The sequence below is a fragment of the Triticum aestivum genome, chromosome 7D, assembly GCF_018294505.1.
Source record: "Triticum aestivum cultivar Chinese Spring chromosome 7D, IWGSC CS RefSeq v2.1, whole genome shotgun sequence".
Lineage (NCBI taxonomy): Eukaryota > Viridiplantae > Streptophyta > Magnoliopsida > Poales > Poaceae > Triticum > Triticum aestivum.
Genome location: NC_057814.1, coordinates 449,852,512 through 449,867,238, shown reverse-complemented (window position 1 = coordinate 449,867,238; position 14,727 = coordinate 449,852,512). Strand labels below are relative to the sequence as shown.

Here is a 14,727-nt window from a genome sequence, read left to right as displayed (position 1 = left end):
GATGATGGATAAAAGACCGAGAGGGTCTGAAGAATATCTCTCCATCACCGGAGGAGCAAATTCCAATCTTGAGTTATCAAGTCGCTAGACATACTTTTCCGATGTACCCGAAATTTATCGCTATAATCACCCTGTTACGAGTAATGTTTGGCGAACCCCAAATTATATTGTCTATCATGCAGGTACTCGGTACTCACATGGTTTAAGGAAGTGAGTATACCTTAAAACTTGCATGATTATACTTATAACATTGTGACGATGTGTTGTCGTAGTATATCATTAGGTTGGGTCAGTTCAACACCGCTGTTCCGCTAACAATGTGATGCCATCGTTGTCGGTCTCCTTGTTATTTTAACAATACCCTACGATCAAATAAAGGAGGTCATCATGTAACACATGAGATAGCCTTAAAAGGCGAGACAATAAACCTATTTTGTGTTTATGTTTTCACACATGCTTGTGAGTTTTCCTCTGAATCTCACATTCAAAACCCATAGCAAATGTAGAACGAAAATATAAAATTGATTACAAATGTGAAAACAAATAATAATATTTATTATTGCCTCTAGGGCATATTTCAAACAGCACCGCCACCCCCTCCACCTCCGGCGGTCGATGACGACCTGGATTCGTACGAGACAATGAGTGAGGCCGACGTGCTCGAGAATATGCCCGAAAGTTAATCAAAGATTATTTTTGGGAGGAACGTGCTATCAGGGGAATGGATCCTAGCAAGATGGAGGAGAAGGTGAGGCAATATTAGGAGTTCACTTGTGGCCACATCTTGGCTAAGATACGTGGTGGTGGCGATGATGGTGTTGCCGCCGGTGAGGGCACGAGTGTGTGAGGCCCATGTGAACTACAATGGCTTTTGGTCCAACATGTGTTTATGGGTTTTTTAGAATGAACATGTTTATCCGGTGTATTTTAGCCCAAATCATGGTTATGTTTAGTTGTTTGATGAATTCGATGAATTTTATTTACGCTCGTTGTTAAATTATGACATGGTGCATTTGAATTATCCATGTTTGTTTATAAATGTGTTTCAAGTGTGGTGGCCCTTCATACAAAAGTAATTTAGCATGCTTGTGGGCAGCCAACAGCAATGGTTCCTCCCCTCATGATGTGGATTCGCCTCCTACTGAACCCACAGGGTGTCATTTAATTTATTTTTTAAAGTGAGCAGACTAGTGAAGTTGACACAGTTGCAAATAAAAGCTTGTGAAGGTTAATCAGTTGCGAGCGGTCTAAGGTACGTCAATGTGGCAGCCACGTGGACTGTTTTTTCTCTCCTATATCGGTTCGAAAGTACTTCACACACAATTTTTACTGAACGACATAGAAATGATGTATGATCCAACGGGCTGGTGTTGTTCGGCGTTGGGCTTGGATGGTAGGATGTAGCTTGTTGTGTCTATTTCGTGTGGTAAGTGTCATGCGTGTACCGTGTAGCAGTGCTCGTATCGATTTTACCCTTATTTGATTAAATAAATGAGTCTATGGTCTACATTGATCCTTTCCCGAGTTCTTGGTCGAAGGTGTGCAATCAATTTAAGTTATACTAGTGGACTAATAGCACATTTGACTTTATAAAATATAAGAACTGGGGTATGTACTATTTTGTCCAACAAAATCAACTAAGCAATACTACAATGTTATAAGAAATTCTTCTTTGGTCATGGCGATAACATATCCAAAGTCAGTCGCTAGCTCAATTTGTACAAATCAGCTCTCAGACGCTTGATTCCTTCAAACAAAACGAAACAAGCAATGAGCTGCTAAGCATTAACACACCACCGAACTGAAGGAGTTCGACAATGCGCCGCATAGCCGGTGCCTTCCTTGTGCTTTGCCAGCCCTAGCAGCCTGACTGCCACCGGCGACAGCCTTTCGGGGCTCACCGCCACCACGAGCCTTCTCCCCCTTGCGTTCCTTGATCGTGTCTAACTGCGGCGACCTTGCCCTCCCCCTCTGTCCCAATATAATAAGAGCATAACATAGGGTTTTACCTCTTCGAGAGGGTCCGAACCTGGGTCACACATCATGTCCCCCTTTGTCCTGTTACCATGAAGCTAACATCACCAGCTCAGGACCCCCTACCCGTAATCCGTCGGATTTGACTCCGACAGTGGTGCCACTAGTGACGACGCGAGTGTGTGAGGCCCATGTGAACTACGATGGCTTTGGTCTACCATGTGTTTGTGGATTTTTGGAATGAACTTGTTCATTTGGTATCTTTTGGCCCAAATCATTGTTATGTTTAGTTGTTTAATGAATTCGATGAATTTGATCTATGCTCATAGTTGAATTACTACATGATGCATTTGAATTGTTTGCGTTTGTTTAGAAATGTGATGAATGTGTTTCAATTGTTGTGACACTTCATACAGAAGTGATTTAGTAGCATCTTTGTGGTGACTCAACATTGGTTCCTCTCTCATGATGTGGGTTCGAGTCCTATTGAACCCATTGGGTGGCATTTAAATAGTGAAGTGACACTCTTTCAATAAAACCTTGTGAAGATTAATCAGTTGTGAGCGGTCCAAGTTACACTAACGTGAACAGTTTTTTCCTCTCAACACGGTTTTAGCCTTATTTGTCAAATAAATGAGTTTATGGTCTAAATTGATCATTTCCCGAATTTTTTGTGTACATCCAGTTTGAGTTAGTGGACTAAGGACATCTCCAAAGCAAACCGTCCATATCTGTCTAAATCATTTTTGTCATCCAATAAGGTCCCCTAAATGTCCGACGACCAATCCGCGTCCGAATTTCAATAAACTGGCCACGTATCTAGAGGACGTTTGCGGGAGTTTTTTCGAATGTTAGCATTACTGCTAAATTCATTGAACAGGAGGAGGAGGTTGGTCCAGTTTATGAGGAAAACCGAACCTAAAACCATACAAACCACGCCTTTCGGCAAACAACACACATCCTCATAGCCACGGGTCCCTCTAATCGGATCCACCTCCAAGACGATGCCCCCAAGAGAGAACGGGACGCCAGATTGCGTCGCCATCGTCCGATCTAAACTAGATCAAGGGTTTCCCTCAAAGCACGGCAGAAAAGGCAAAGTGGGAGCAGCTACATTGATGCCTCCAACAAGGGAGCGACGCCGGATGGCGCCACCATCGACGACTCTGCGGGAGTTGAGAAGTTCACCGGGCCAACAAAAAGCCACGTACCTCGGGTTGATCTGCATGTACATACTTGGACGGACTGTTGCTTGGTCTTTTTTTCTTTTAGACAAGACTGCTGCTTGGTGATGTGCTTGCCGCATGGCGGAAGCTCGTGCGTGTGTGCATGGCGAAAGCCACACGGAAAGCCGGTGCATCAATGGCGGAAGCCACGTTGGACAATTTTTTTATTTTTTTTTGAATAATTTTTTTTAGTTAAATAAAAAGCAGACACTTGAGGTATAGGATTGGATTGATGCCTTCTGTACGTCTACGGATAAATAGTATGTCCGTTTTAAGAGACGTCGTTGGAGATGCCGTAATGACACATTTACTTAGTAAAATGAAAATTGATGTATGTACAATTTCGTCAACAAAATCAAGTAAAGCAATACTAGAATACACGATTTGTCGATAGAACGCCTAGCTATACCAAATTCTTCTTTGGTCATGACGATAACATATCCAGAGTCGATCGCTCAATTTGTACAAATCAACTCTCAATTGCTTGATCCCGTCAAACAAAACGAAACAAGCAATGAGCTGGTAAATGTTAACACGCCACTGAACCTTGGTAGCCTTTGGCTACCTGAATTCTCCTTTGCCCAGCCCTAACAGCCTGACTGCCACCGGCGACAGCCTTCCGGGGCTCACCGCCGCCACGAGCCTCCTCCCCTTGCGTTCCTTGATCGTGTCCAGCCGCGGCGACCATGTCCTCCCCCTCCCGGATCCCACCAGCTGCTCGTAGTGCTTCCTCAGCTCCGGCGTGCTGCACAGCGCCCCGCCGCACGCGCCCTCTCCGTCGACCTCGGCCCCACCCCCGCCGCCGCCGCAGCCCGGTCTCGCAGTGACGGCCTTCACGAGGAACTCCGGGGTGACCTTGATCACCCTCCGTCCGTCTTCGCCCTTGACGTACTCGAACGGGCTCCTGGGTCCCCCGGCAATGGACCCCGCCGGGCTGGCCTTGTCGTAGGAGAGCGCGGCCAGGGACGCCGCGGTGACCGCGTCGTAGCCCTGCGGCAGGCGGTCGACGGGGAGCACGAGGTAGGTGGCCCCCGCGACGAGGCGGTCCTCGATGGCCAGCACCGGCGCGGGCCGGCCGATGTAGAACCCGTCGGCGAGGCACACGACGGTCCCCGCGAAGTCGAGCATCACCTGCCCCGCCTGCGTCCCGTGCTTGGCGGCCCGCGCCTCGCCACCCCACAGCACCAGCCTCGCCGTGCGCCCCCGCCGCGAGATCGAGACGCAGAGGAAGCACGCCAGGGCGCGAGCGCCGCCCATGCCAAGCTACCGTGATGATCTGAAGATGAAACAGCTACGTAACGTGAGTACGTAAGAGCTAGCTAGCTAGGGTTCACGTGAAGCCCGGTGATGGAAGGATTTGTGGATGGGGCTGTACACTTGTACTCTTTTTTCTGGATCTCTGGGCTGCATATATTAGCAGGTGGGGAGTATGGACGCGGGGCCGAAAGGGGTAGCTCGGGAGGGACTTGCTGCTGCTTCGTCGGTAGTCAAAGTCGACGGCGTATTGCGCGCGTGGTGATTACGGTGTGAAGACGACAAATTCCAAACAAAGCCTTTTTTAAATCCAACTAGAGAGCCAAGGTCGTCCATGCGAGGAAGTCGTGCTGCTTATTGCAAAAGAATACCACTGCTAGTAGAGCAGTTCGTTGGCTGATGCTGTCACATTAATTGCGGGCTTCTACATGCGTGTTAATGCTGCGTTGATCGTTTCTTTTCAGAGTTACTCATGTGCATTCCTAGTTGCCGGTATCTTCACGGTAAAATCAAATTGCAAGACAGGTGATCTGCTAGAGCCATCCGGCCCTCTGTCGTCCAGCCCAACACCGGAGATCCCGTCCCCATCTCTCGCCCTCAATGCTAGGAAGATGAAATGGAGCAGTTTTATTCGACTGGCAGCGGCGCTAGAAAGATGGAATGGGGCAGTTAGAGCAACTCCAACGGCAACCCGTAAGGCTTTGTACAATGCTAGGTGCTTAAGGAGATGCTTAGAAAAATAAATCGGATTTTTCTGAAGCACCAGTCTCTATTTCTAAGAGAGGCGCTTAATTAAGCGTCTACGCTGTAGAAATAAGCATTGTTGCTTAAGAAAAACATGATTTATTTCTTCAAGCACCACTCCTAAGCACCTTGCATTGTACAGCGCCTAAATTTCCTCCCGTATCCGTCCGGAGTGGTGGGACACGGATGCAGGAGCACACCATCCAACCATAGCCTCATACATTGCAAAATCTATTTAAACAAACCGTGTGAAATTCAATCAAATCGGACAGATTTCATTTAAGTTCTAATAAAATTTACATAAACGCACGATATTTCGACCGTTTTACTAAAAAAATATTAATAAAACTAAACCCTATATCATACGACCACCTCGTAAGTGTGGTCGCCCAGTCATGCCGCACGGCCGCCGCCGTCGTCGTCGTCCCTCCAGCGGCGCAAGGATGTGGGAGGTCTACGGCAGCCCTGTCCGACGGCTGCCTGACACTCGTGGAGGAGCCGCTCCGCCTCCTGCTACACAGTGCGAAGGGTTGTCCTAGCCACTGTCAAAGGCGTTGGTGGCGCCCTGGCGGTGGCCTTGCCCCTGCCGGCGTTGGCGGAGCAGTGGCTAAGCGACCACTCTCGCCGATCTTGGCAAGCTTGCCGTCAAGGCGGCGGCGGTGTCCGGCGGCCATCTCGACGGTGGTGACGGAGCGGTAGAACACCCACGCCGCGGCGAGGTAAGGGTCGTTGTGGAACCTTCCCGGCGCCACGTCCGTCTTGGCGAATGCGGAGCGGTGATCGGCATTGCGCAGGTCGTACCTCACCTGCTGCCACGTGCTCCTCGGATACCATGCCCGGAGAGCCGGGGGCACCGCCGAAACCATCGCCTCGGAGGTAGCGGAGGATGCGGCCACGCACCTTGGCGATCCTGAGCGGCAGCTCCTCCTTCATCTGTCGGCGGTGGTGTCGTGGTGGCGACGTGGGCACGTCGATCCGCGCGTAGCGACTATGCGGCGGGGGCGACACCGGTTTGTCCTTCACGCGGCGGATGCGCTGGGGGATGCCAGCTCCTGCTTCACGCAGCCGCCGATGTGGAGGCCGCTGTTGCGCGGCGGGGACGCCGGCTCGTCCTTCACCTATCGGAGTGGGATGCGAGCTCCCGCTTAACGCGGGCCCGCGGTAGGGACGGTGGCTCGTCCTTCACGTGCGCCCGCGACGGTGGAGCCGGAACCATCTGACGGAACAAACGCTCCGTCATGATCTTCATCTGACGGACGAATTCTTCGTCTGTCAGAGCCGCCTCCGAGAGAAGATGGGGCCGCTGCTGCGGCTGGTCCTCCTCGTCGCCGGAGGAGATGACTATCTCCTCTTGCCGAAAGAGCCCGCCATCGTGGATGCGGATGATCCAAGTGAGGGAGGGCGGCGATGCCATGATCCGCCTGACGACGAACTGCCACCGTGGCCACCAGCCGGCACGGAGAACCAAGACTTCGGCACCGCCGAGCACGGAGAGGAGGAAGGGCCCGACGCAGGGGAAGAGGATGGTGGTTCTGAATGACGCCGGAGTCCGGTTTAAATAGCCGCGACCAGGCCAAGCGGAGGGGCGGTCAGCCCACTTCAATGCGGCGCAACGGCCCGAGTTGGTTTCTCAGGACGCGGCATCCGTTGAAGTGGCGACGACGCCCGAGAGATCGCGTCCGTCTGCGCCGCATTCCCGTCCGGTCAAATCATGACATCAATGTCGGCCGCTGCATGCTCTGGGCTGGCATAAATGCGGCCCGGTAAGCGGCACGGCGCGTGGGATGAAAAGTGTGAGAAGGGAAGATGGGTGGTTTGGTGGGCCAGGGCAGTCAGAGGCAGGCATGATAGGATAGTGATCCGGACTCCCGCAAACCTCCCTCACATTTTGTCTTCGGTTTGCGGGAGGAAACACGTCCGGACCGCGTTGCGGATCGATACAGGTCCGCGTTAGATGGCTTTCACGGTCTAAATAAATGCGGGAAGTTTGAGAATCGACGTTGGAGATACGGTTACGCTGCCCTCCTAACGTGAACTGCCCGATAGGAGACGACATGTGATGGCAGAGGCATACTGCCCGATGTGTGGCCATGAGGAAGTCATTATTTCATGCTCTAGTGAAGTGCAACCATGCGGTTTGTGTTGTTTTGTGAGTCGGCGCAGGATTATCTCGAGCTCAAGTTACCGCAACTTCACCCTTTGACGTGGTCTAGAGATATCCTGGACCCAACCTTCTTGTCGAAGGACAAAGCAGCGATTACAGTGTGGGCTATATGGTCGAACAGGAACAAATATGCGCACAAGGAGATCAAGTATCAATCTAATACTTCCTCTGTAAACTAATATAAGAGCGTTTAGATCACTATTTTAATAATCTAAACATTCTTATATTAGTTTACGGAGGGAGGAAATCCATGCAAATCATAGATGAATTGATCTCATCTTCGGACGTCCCGGGACCTGCTGTGCGGGTAGAAACTGAAAGTTATCAGGAAGCCGGCAGAAGAGCGATGGATAAAGACAGTGCTACTTGTGCAAGCCATGGAGGGGCTGCAACTGGTGCAATAGAACAATCATGAAATCAGTTTTGTTATGGGAAGGATGTCCAAGTGTGCTGCTATTGGAGAGCCTCCGGTAATTGAAACCTTGGCTGATGTCGAAATATGATGTTATTGGAGAGCCCCTGGTAATTGAAACCTTGGCTTGCATTGACGCTATGCTACTTGCAATGTCAAAGGGGTTCACCCAAGTGGTGATCGAGACAGACCGTCAAGTTGTTTGTACACTTGGCATAATGGGGATGACCGATCCAAGTCTTCAGGGAAATGAAATCATCTCCCACCTTTTACATGGATTAAAGCTTCTGTATCTCTCAAGAGGGAATCAAATACATCGGCGGCTCATCTCTGAGCGAGGGAGGCGCTTAGCCTCGATGTTTATGCTACTTTTGATGCAATCCCTCCCCTTTCTAATTGACATTGTAAAATCAGATGTGAATACTCAAAAAAGAATTATGCTTCTCCTGCCATTTTAAAAAGAAAGGGAACATTTCATTTTCAAGGTTTATCATTGATCAAAATGTATACCGATACTAAATTCCTTCTCAATGGGCCACCGATTACTGATTTATCAGACAATTAACTTGCCAATTTGACAATTATTAATCACCTAGTTACCATCAACCAAGCAGTTACCAGTTGACGATTTCCTGAACATTAGTCTGTGTGTAAATTATAGGAAACTGAGTGCTCACACAGAAAATAGCATATTTCCAACTTCCTGTAGTAGAAAAATTGTTGGATGAAAAGTTACACCACGTTCAGATTATTCATGGTGGCTGGGCAGCGCAGCTCCTTAACCTTGCCAGCCTTACAAACTTGGTCTCAATTTATCGTCAACAACATACTTAAAACAGATTGCGGTAAGAAAATAAAGCTCGGATGAAGTTTAATGTGCCGGTGCTGCTGCTGGCGCTGACCCCGCCTGTAACAATAGCATACCAGATTAAGGTACAAATTGGATTGAGCACTGGCAAATTTACATGCGACACAAGAATGGTATGGCATCTAATTCAAAATTTACATCGCTTCTCCAAAGGCATAAACGATGCAAAGAGTGCACACAGGCTATTAAAATGCCATCTGACTATGGTAGTGAACTACTAGAATAGCTTGGCTACTGTTTGACCTCACCTTCATATCTGATATCTCCACATTTTGTGTTTTCCCCACTTATTTGATTTAGCTAGTAAAATGTCAGGGGCCTCATTAAAGTTCCATCTATATCTTTGATTCTATAACAAGGCCTAGGCCTAAACAGCTTACATGTGGATGTGAAGATAGAAACTATAACTAACTACAGCAAAAGGCTAAAGACATGCTAGACAAAACCAATAACTGTAGGTCTGTAGCAAAACGCCAAAAGAAAATGCCAACCATCAAAGTAGACATGCAGTGTTATGGATGTGGTCAGGACCTAGGCCAGCAGTGTTAGTAGTAATCTTGTCTAGCAGGTTAAGCAATTAGTTTCCAGCCAAGTCGATTGGTCCGGCTAGGAGTTGTCTTGGGTGTGTACGCGTGTAGCTAGTAGTAGTCTGTCCTAGGGTAGTACCTAGTCCTAGTTATTTTGTGTTAATTCTAGCTTAGGAAGTTGTATCCAACTAGGATTTGTAGTAGGTCTAGGGGTTAGCTATAGGTCGGTTCAGGTCATGTATATATATATATATATATATATATGTGACCACGGATGCAGCTTTGATGTGTAACATCGAGAGAAAAACAAAAAGCAATAATGAGGTGAGAAAACCAGAAAAATGAAAAATAAAGAGGCAAAAGAAAGGCACAACAGGTGCCTTTGGCTATAAGTTTTTGAGCGTGCGTGTTCATCGTGATTTGATATGATCGATCCTGAGGGCGGAGTTCCAACAAGCAGGCGGCAACAGGCACACGAAGGTATGCAGCATTAGAAAATCAAGTTGTTAATAGTAGTGGGTTCGCCTTGCCAGGTGCTTTCCTATCGGTACCTGCTGCAGGTTTGGGGACTTGGGGCATGTGACGGCTTCAAAATGTCTACTACATGTTAGAATTTGTGTTTGTGCAGTAACAAAACCTACCCAAAACAATCAGTTGTACCATACCATCTTTATAAAAATAAATCTCATTTTTTTATTAAGAATACCTAGCAAGTTTAGATATAATTAACTGGAAACAAAAGATACAAACCAACAAGGAACAAGGGCAGACATAGTGCAATTGTATCCAAAGAGTACCAAACTGTACCAATCGGGTACGTGCAATGCATTTATTTTGTAACATCGCCCAAAATATACTCAATCAAATTCCAACAGTAAAAATCATATACATATATAAAGTACTCCCTCCGATCCATACTAATTGTCGTTGAATTAGCACAACTTTGTACTAAATTGGTGACAATTAATATGGATAGGAGAGAGTACAATAACCGATGAAAAAATAGAAATCAACATGCTAAATAACATGACCCAAACCCACGTAAAAAAATGAAACATATTGTTTCACGCGTGTATCTAACAACATCATGTTAATGCAATAGAATGACTAAAGGCAAATATGAGGAATTACTGAAATGATCTGATTGTGCATTAGGGGAGAGAAAGTGCAATTATTAACTCAACTAATGCAGAATTTGCAAGGGCCAAACTTAATTCGTAAACCAATGAATAAGAATTTGATGATACATAAATGTATATTAGAAATTATGCATTTTTATTTGAGAAATCAGCAACACTTCATGTCTCCAAGAAGTATCATTTGAATCTCATATGATTAATGGTACAGTTCCTATAGCCTGAAGAAGTCAAATAGGCACATGCTGAACAAAGTTATATAGGTGCACGATTGCTTAGAATCAATGCAGCTCGACCATCCATCTCTAATGGGTGCATGATTGTGTAATATCATTGCAACCTTTGTTCTTGAGTTGCCGACTAATCACCAAGCTGGTACTGGTAAACATGGCGACTTGGCGACTAATCGCTGAGATGGAGGCATGAGGACTTGACTTGACTGTACGACTCGGAACCATCCATCCCAAGGGAGAAGGGACATACAGTATCCAAGTATTTTGCTAGTAAAGAAAATTCTTTGTTAACAGATGCATCAACGGTAAAGGATTGCTTGTTTCTAAGGCGGTAAGGTGAGCACCAACCGCCTTGACACCTAAACGTCGCCTAAGCGTCCAAGGCGAGACGCCTTATAAACAATGATTGCTACCTATTTAACTAATTAGACTCTTGCAAGAAATCCCTAGAGTAAAGAATGCCATCAGAAGGTAAGTGACAAAATAAAATAAACATCAAATGACAACATCACCGCAGTTAGCTCAACAACATCTGCTAACTGCGTTAACGAATTATGATACATATGAATTTTTTATTTAGCACTTAACAATGTAAAATGCCGCATGGTCATGTATTGGTAACTACCAAAATAATCCTTGAAAAATTCTTGCACGATGAACTATGTACAATAACACTGTCAATGTTTCGTACAGACAAGTCAATACCTCGGTTTTCACTTCTTTTTTCCCGCCAAACACCTTCAATCCACCATATATAATAGCGCCCCACATCGCTAAGCTGGTTAGCACAAACTGCAGAAGGTACGACAACATAATAAATAACAAAAAACAAGAATACAACCCAAAATAAGCTATGAAAAAGTATACGTTAAAAAACCATCAGAATAGTTTAACTGAAAGTCATTTATTTATATCCATATGGACAGACGCTTAGAAGGCAGATAGCATGCCACACGAACATAATGCAAAGCAGACAGTGTAAGTAAGAACACCGATTTGACTGCATCGCACATGATAGGGGCTGCAGAAATATTCCTCCTCAAAAGGCACATCGATGAGAAAAGGGAACAGGAAAATGAGCAATCTATTAAAGTGGCCAGACAAAGTCAAATTTACAATATGATCTTTTCAACAAAGATGAATGATAACAAAGGATGGGAAGCTTCTGGTCAAAGAGTAACTAGGAGGTCTAACCTGTATTAGTTCTGTAATTACTAACAAGAGGGAGATTAAATTAAAACAAGTACATTTGGACTTGCTGCACAGTTATAGCATGATATTTCAAAAGTAGTATAAAGACCTTTCGAAATTAACTTTGTGATTAGTTGACCCACAAGCTCAAGGACGCCAGTAAGGTACTCTACAGTACCAGATGAACAACATTGTAGCTAAGAAAGATATATCAAGTGGACACGTGAATCTTCAAAATGCTATTACATAGTCCATATGAATGAGTCATTCTTGCATTTTTTAAATAGCGCTTGCATGGTGTTTTCCTGTAACGAATCACTAACAACTTGTAAGACTTGATCACAGTGGATGAGCCATGAAAGCTGAAAGCGAAAACATATTGTTGAGCGACCATAGAAAAGAGACACAATTTTAATTAACCTGCATTTTGCCAACCTAACCTAAAACCTCTTGGAACCCTAAACCAATTACTGCAGTTTCTGTAAAGCAGATCTTGACTGTTTGTTCCTCTTAATCAACTCATCAATTTTCATGACAACTTTGCCTCTAGTGGTTGCTCAGAACACTGATACATGTACCTCTACATCCACTTGGAAAAATATTCAAGAATAAGACGTGCATGAAGTATCCACCTTACAGTGCAAAAAGATTAATCTGACTATTATATCTATGGTACGTTATGACCATAGATGAAACAAACCTTCCCCTTTACTCCTGAACTAGGTAAGAAAAAAAAACATTGGCCACACTGCACGGTTGTGACAATGGAGTTCGATTTTACGGTCTTATTGTACAGCACACATCAACTCCGCCTATGTCTTCTAGGCATAGCCGGTCCCAAGCCCGGGTAAAGGAGGAGGGTTGTGATAGGCTTGGCGAGCCAACGTAAAAACTAGTCAGTCCCATGGGTATGAAACCCATTTGAGCGAGAGTAGTACTAGGATGGGTGACCTCCTGGGAAGTCCTCGTGAAATGGTTTCATATCTAAGGGTTGTGTAAAAACTAGCCAGTCCTTTGGGTATGAAACCCATTTGGGCGAGAGTGGTACTGGGATGGGTGACCTCCTGGGAAGTCCTCGTGAAAGGGTTTCATATCTAGCCTACCCCAACTTGTTTGGGACAAAAGGCTTAGTAAGTAGTAAGCAGTAGTAATTGTACAGCACACATCAAATGAGATCAAAAGAAGGTGCGGAATAATCTCTGAATGAAAGCAAAAATACAAGCAACCCTAATTTAAATTAACAGTCTTGCTACTTGATCTATCTCAAGAAAATAACTAATACAATACTAATAAAAAGCCTGCCTACACTTGTTGTATGCCACAGGCATCAAGTAGAAAGCTCTCCTAAAAGGAACAAATAGAAATCGATGCTCTTTACTGCGGTGTGGGTGGGGGAAAACTCACGTGCTCTTCCTTCCAGTTGCCGGGGTTCAAGGGCTCCTGCCACATGTTCACCTTTGTCGATCCGTGGTGATCTGTTCAAGCACACAAGACGAATCGATCGATCAAAAAAAAGTAGGAGACATCAAGCACAAGGACGCGCCGCACAAAAACTACAGAGGGAAAGGGGCCCTGATTTCTGGCGGACAGCACGCTCCCCCTAGGCTGCCTACATCCCCCTCATGGACAACCAATTGCATAACCGAATCGGGGTCAACAACCGGCGACGCCCGACGCACGACCGGCGGATCCGAACGATCCGTGTGTGGGATTCTCGGATCTGGGAAGGGGAGGAGAAGGCGCACATTCTCAGATCCAAGCATACCTGCGGCGCCGGCCATACGGCGGCTGGAGATGAGGCGAGCGAGGGGGGAGGAAGACGAGGAGGAGGAGGAGGCCGCCGCAAGCAGACGAGACGCCATCGCTTCGATTCGACCTACTTTGGGGCGATGTGTCTGGAGAGCGCAAATCCTCTAACCCTAAATGGTGGTGGTGGTGGTGGATATGTTGCGTCCTCGGCCCGCTCCCCGCTCAAAGCGTTCTGGCCGTAGTTGGATCTCAGACATGGTCCACTGCTCAGAATGGTTGAGGGTTTTTTTTAAGATTTAAGAAAAAATCATTTCCCCAAAAAAAAACATTCACGTGGCATAACTTCATGATTGACAAAATCATCATGGGGGTCCTGTTATCAATGAAAATGTCGCTCCCACTTAAAAAATAATCTGCATTAATGAAAATCAAACGTCAAACATGGGTTTTGATCCTTGATGGTTGAGCACCACGATTGAAAAATCTTGATTGATGGGAAAAACAACCGCAACCACTTTGCCGTTGCACGGACACCACCTCTTCCCCTCCCCCCAAAAAAACCTAGCCATAAATACCAACTCGAAAACCTCTATCAGGGTTTGTCATGCCGACACAAATTTTTAGTCATCGATTTGACTAGCGAAATTAAATATTTTTGGATCCTTGGTTGAATTAAATTTATAAACATATACTTATTAGCATATGTTACACACATTTTATTAGTCAAACTGAAGACCCAAAATCTCCCTCTATTATATCTTCCTACGGAGTCCCAAGTGCCCCTTCTATAGGGTTTATAGTCGTTGCAAAGCCAAACTCTTGGCCTTAGACTTGCTCGCCAACACCGCAAGGTCGCCCCCGCTAGCCAATCTCCTCATGCACCGTCGAGCTATGGTCGACGACTGGAACAATGACGAGAGAAAACAATGGAGCAGGATGGAGGGGCGGTGTCGCTGCCCCCATTGACCATATCTATGATTTGAATGATATCTTCTATCTGCAACAGAACATCATCGCCTGATTCAGACCGGCGTTGTCAGTCACCCACCCTTCCACCCATGCTCCCTTCCTCTTTTAACTTGCATATCGAGTCATTCTGATCTTCTCCACCTCAATTGCGAGTGTGACGTCAAGGTTCATGCATTGTGTCAAGTTGGTCATCAACGTTGCTGCTCTTTGGTAGCACACTCCTCGCATCTCGAGTGACAAGGAGCTCAGTAAGTGGAAGAAGAGGACGGTTCTTATCTTG

The 14,727-nt window shown here is 46.2% G+C and overlaps 2 protein-coding genes across 2 annotated transcripts; both read right to left on the bottom strand.

Moving 5' to 3' along the window:
• Positions 1 to 3,499: 3,499 nt before the first annotated feature.
• LOC123169028 (uncharacterized) lies at positions 3,500 to 4,602 on the bottom strand. The gene has a single exon (XM_044586886.1). The coding sequence runs from the start codon at positions 4,455 to 4,457 to the stop codon at positions 3,762 to 3,764; it is 696 nt and encodes a 231-aa protein (XP_044442821.1). The 5' UTR covers positions 4,458 to 4,602; the 3' UTR covers positions 3,500 to 3,761.
• Positions 4,603 to 8,459: 3,857 nt separating this feature from the next.
• On the bottom strand, positions 8,460 to 13,741 carry LOC123165523 (uncharacterized). The gene is made up of 4 exons (XM_044583187.1): positions 13,495 to 13,741; positions 13,134 to 13,204; positions 11,244 to 11,330; positions 8,460 to 8,681 (listed from the first exon to the last, which is right to left on the bottom strand). Exons 1-4 carry the CDS (start codon positions 13,589 to 13,591, stop codon positions 8,646 to 8,648), a joined length of 291 nt encoding a protein of 96 aa, XP_044439122.1. The 5' UTR covers positions 13,592 to 13,741; the 3' UTR covers positions 8,460 to 8,645.
• Between the last annotated feature and the right edge of the window lie 986 nt (positions 13,742 to 14,727).

Excerpts from the sequence above, each read along its gene's own strand:
- LOC123165523 (XM_044583187.1), bottom strand. The coding sequence starts at position 13,591 with ATGGCGTCTCGTCTGCTTGCGGCGGCCTCCTCCTCCTCCTCGTCTTCC. Across the intron at positions 13,205-13,494 it reads CCGTATGGCCGGCGCCGCAG|ATCACCACGGATCGACAAAG; the intron begins GTATGCTTGGAT and ends GTGCTTGAACAG. Across the intron at positions 8,682-11,243 it reads AAAAAGAAGTGAAAACCGAG|GCGGGGTCAGCGCCAGCAGC; the intron begins GTATTGACTTGT and ends CTATTGTTACAG.
- LOC123169028 (XM_044586886.1), bottom strand. The coding sequence starts at position 4,457 with ATGGGCGGCGCTCGCGCCCTGGCGTGCTTCCTCTGCGTCTCGATCTCG.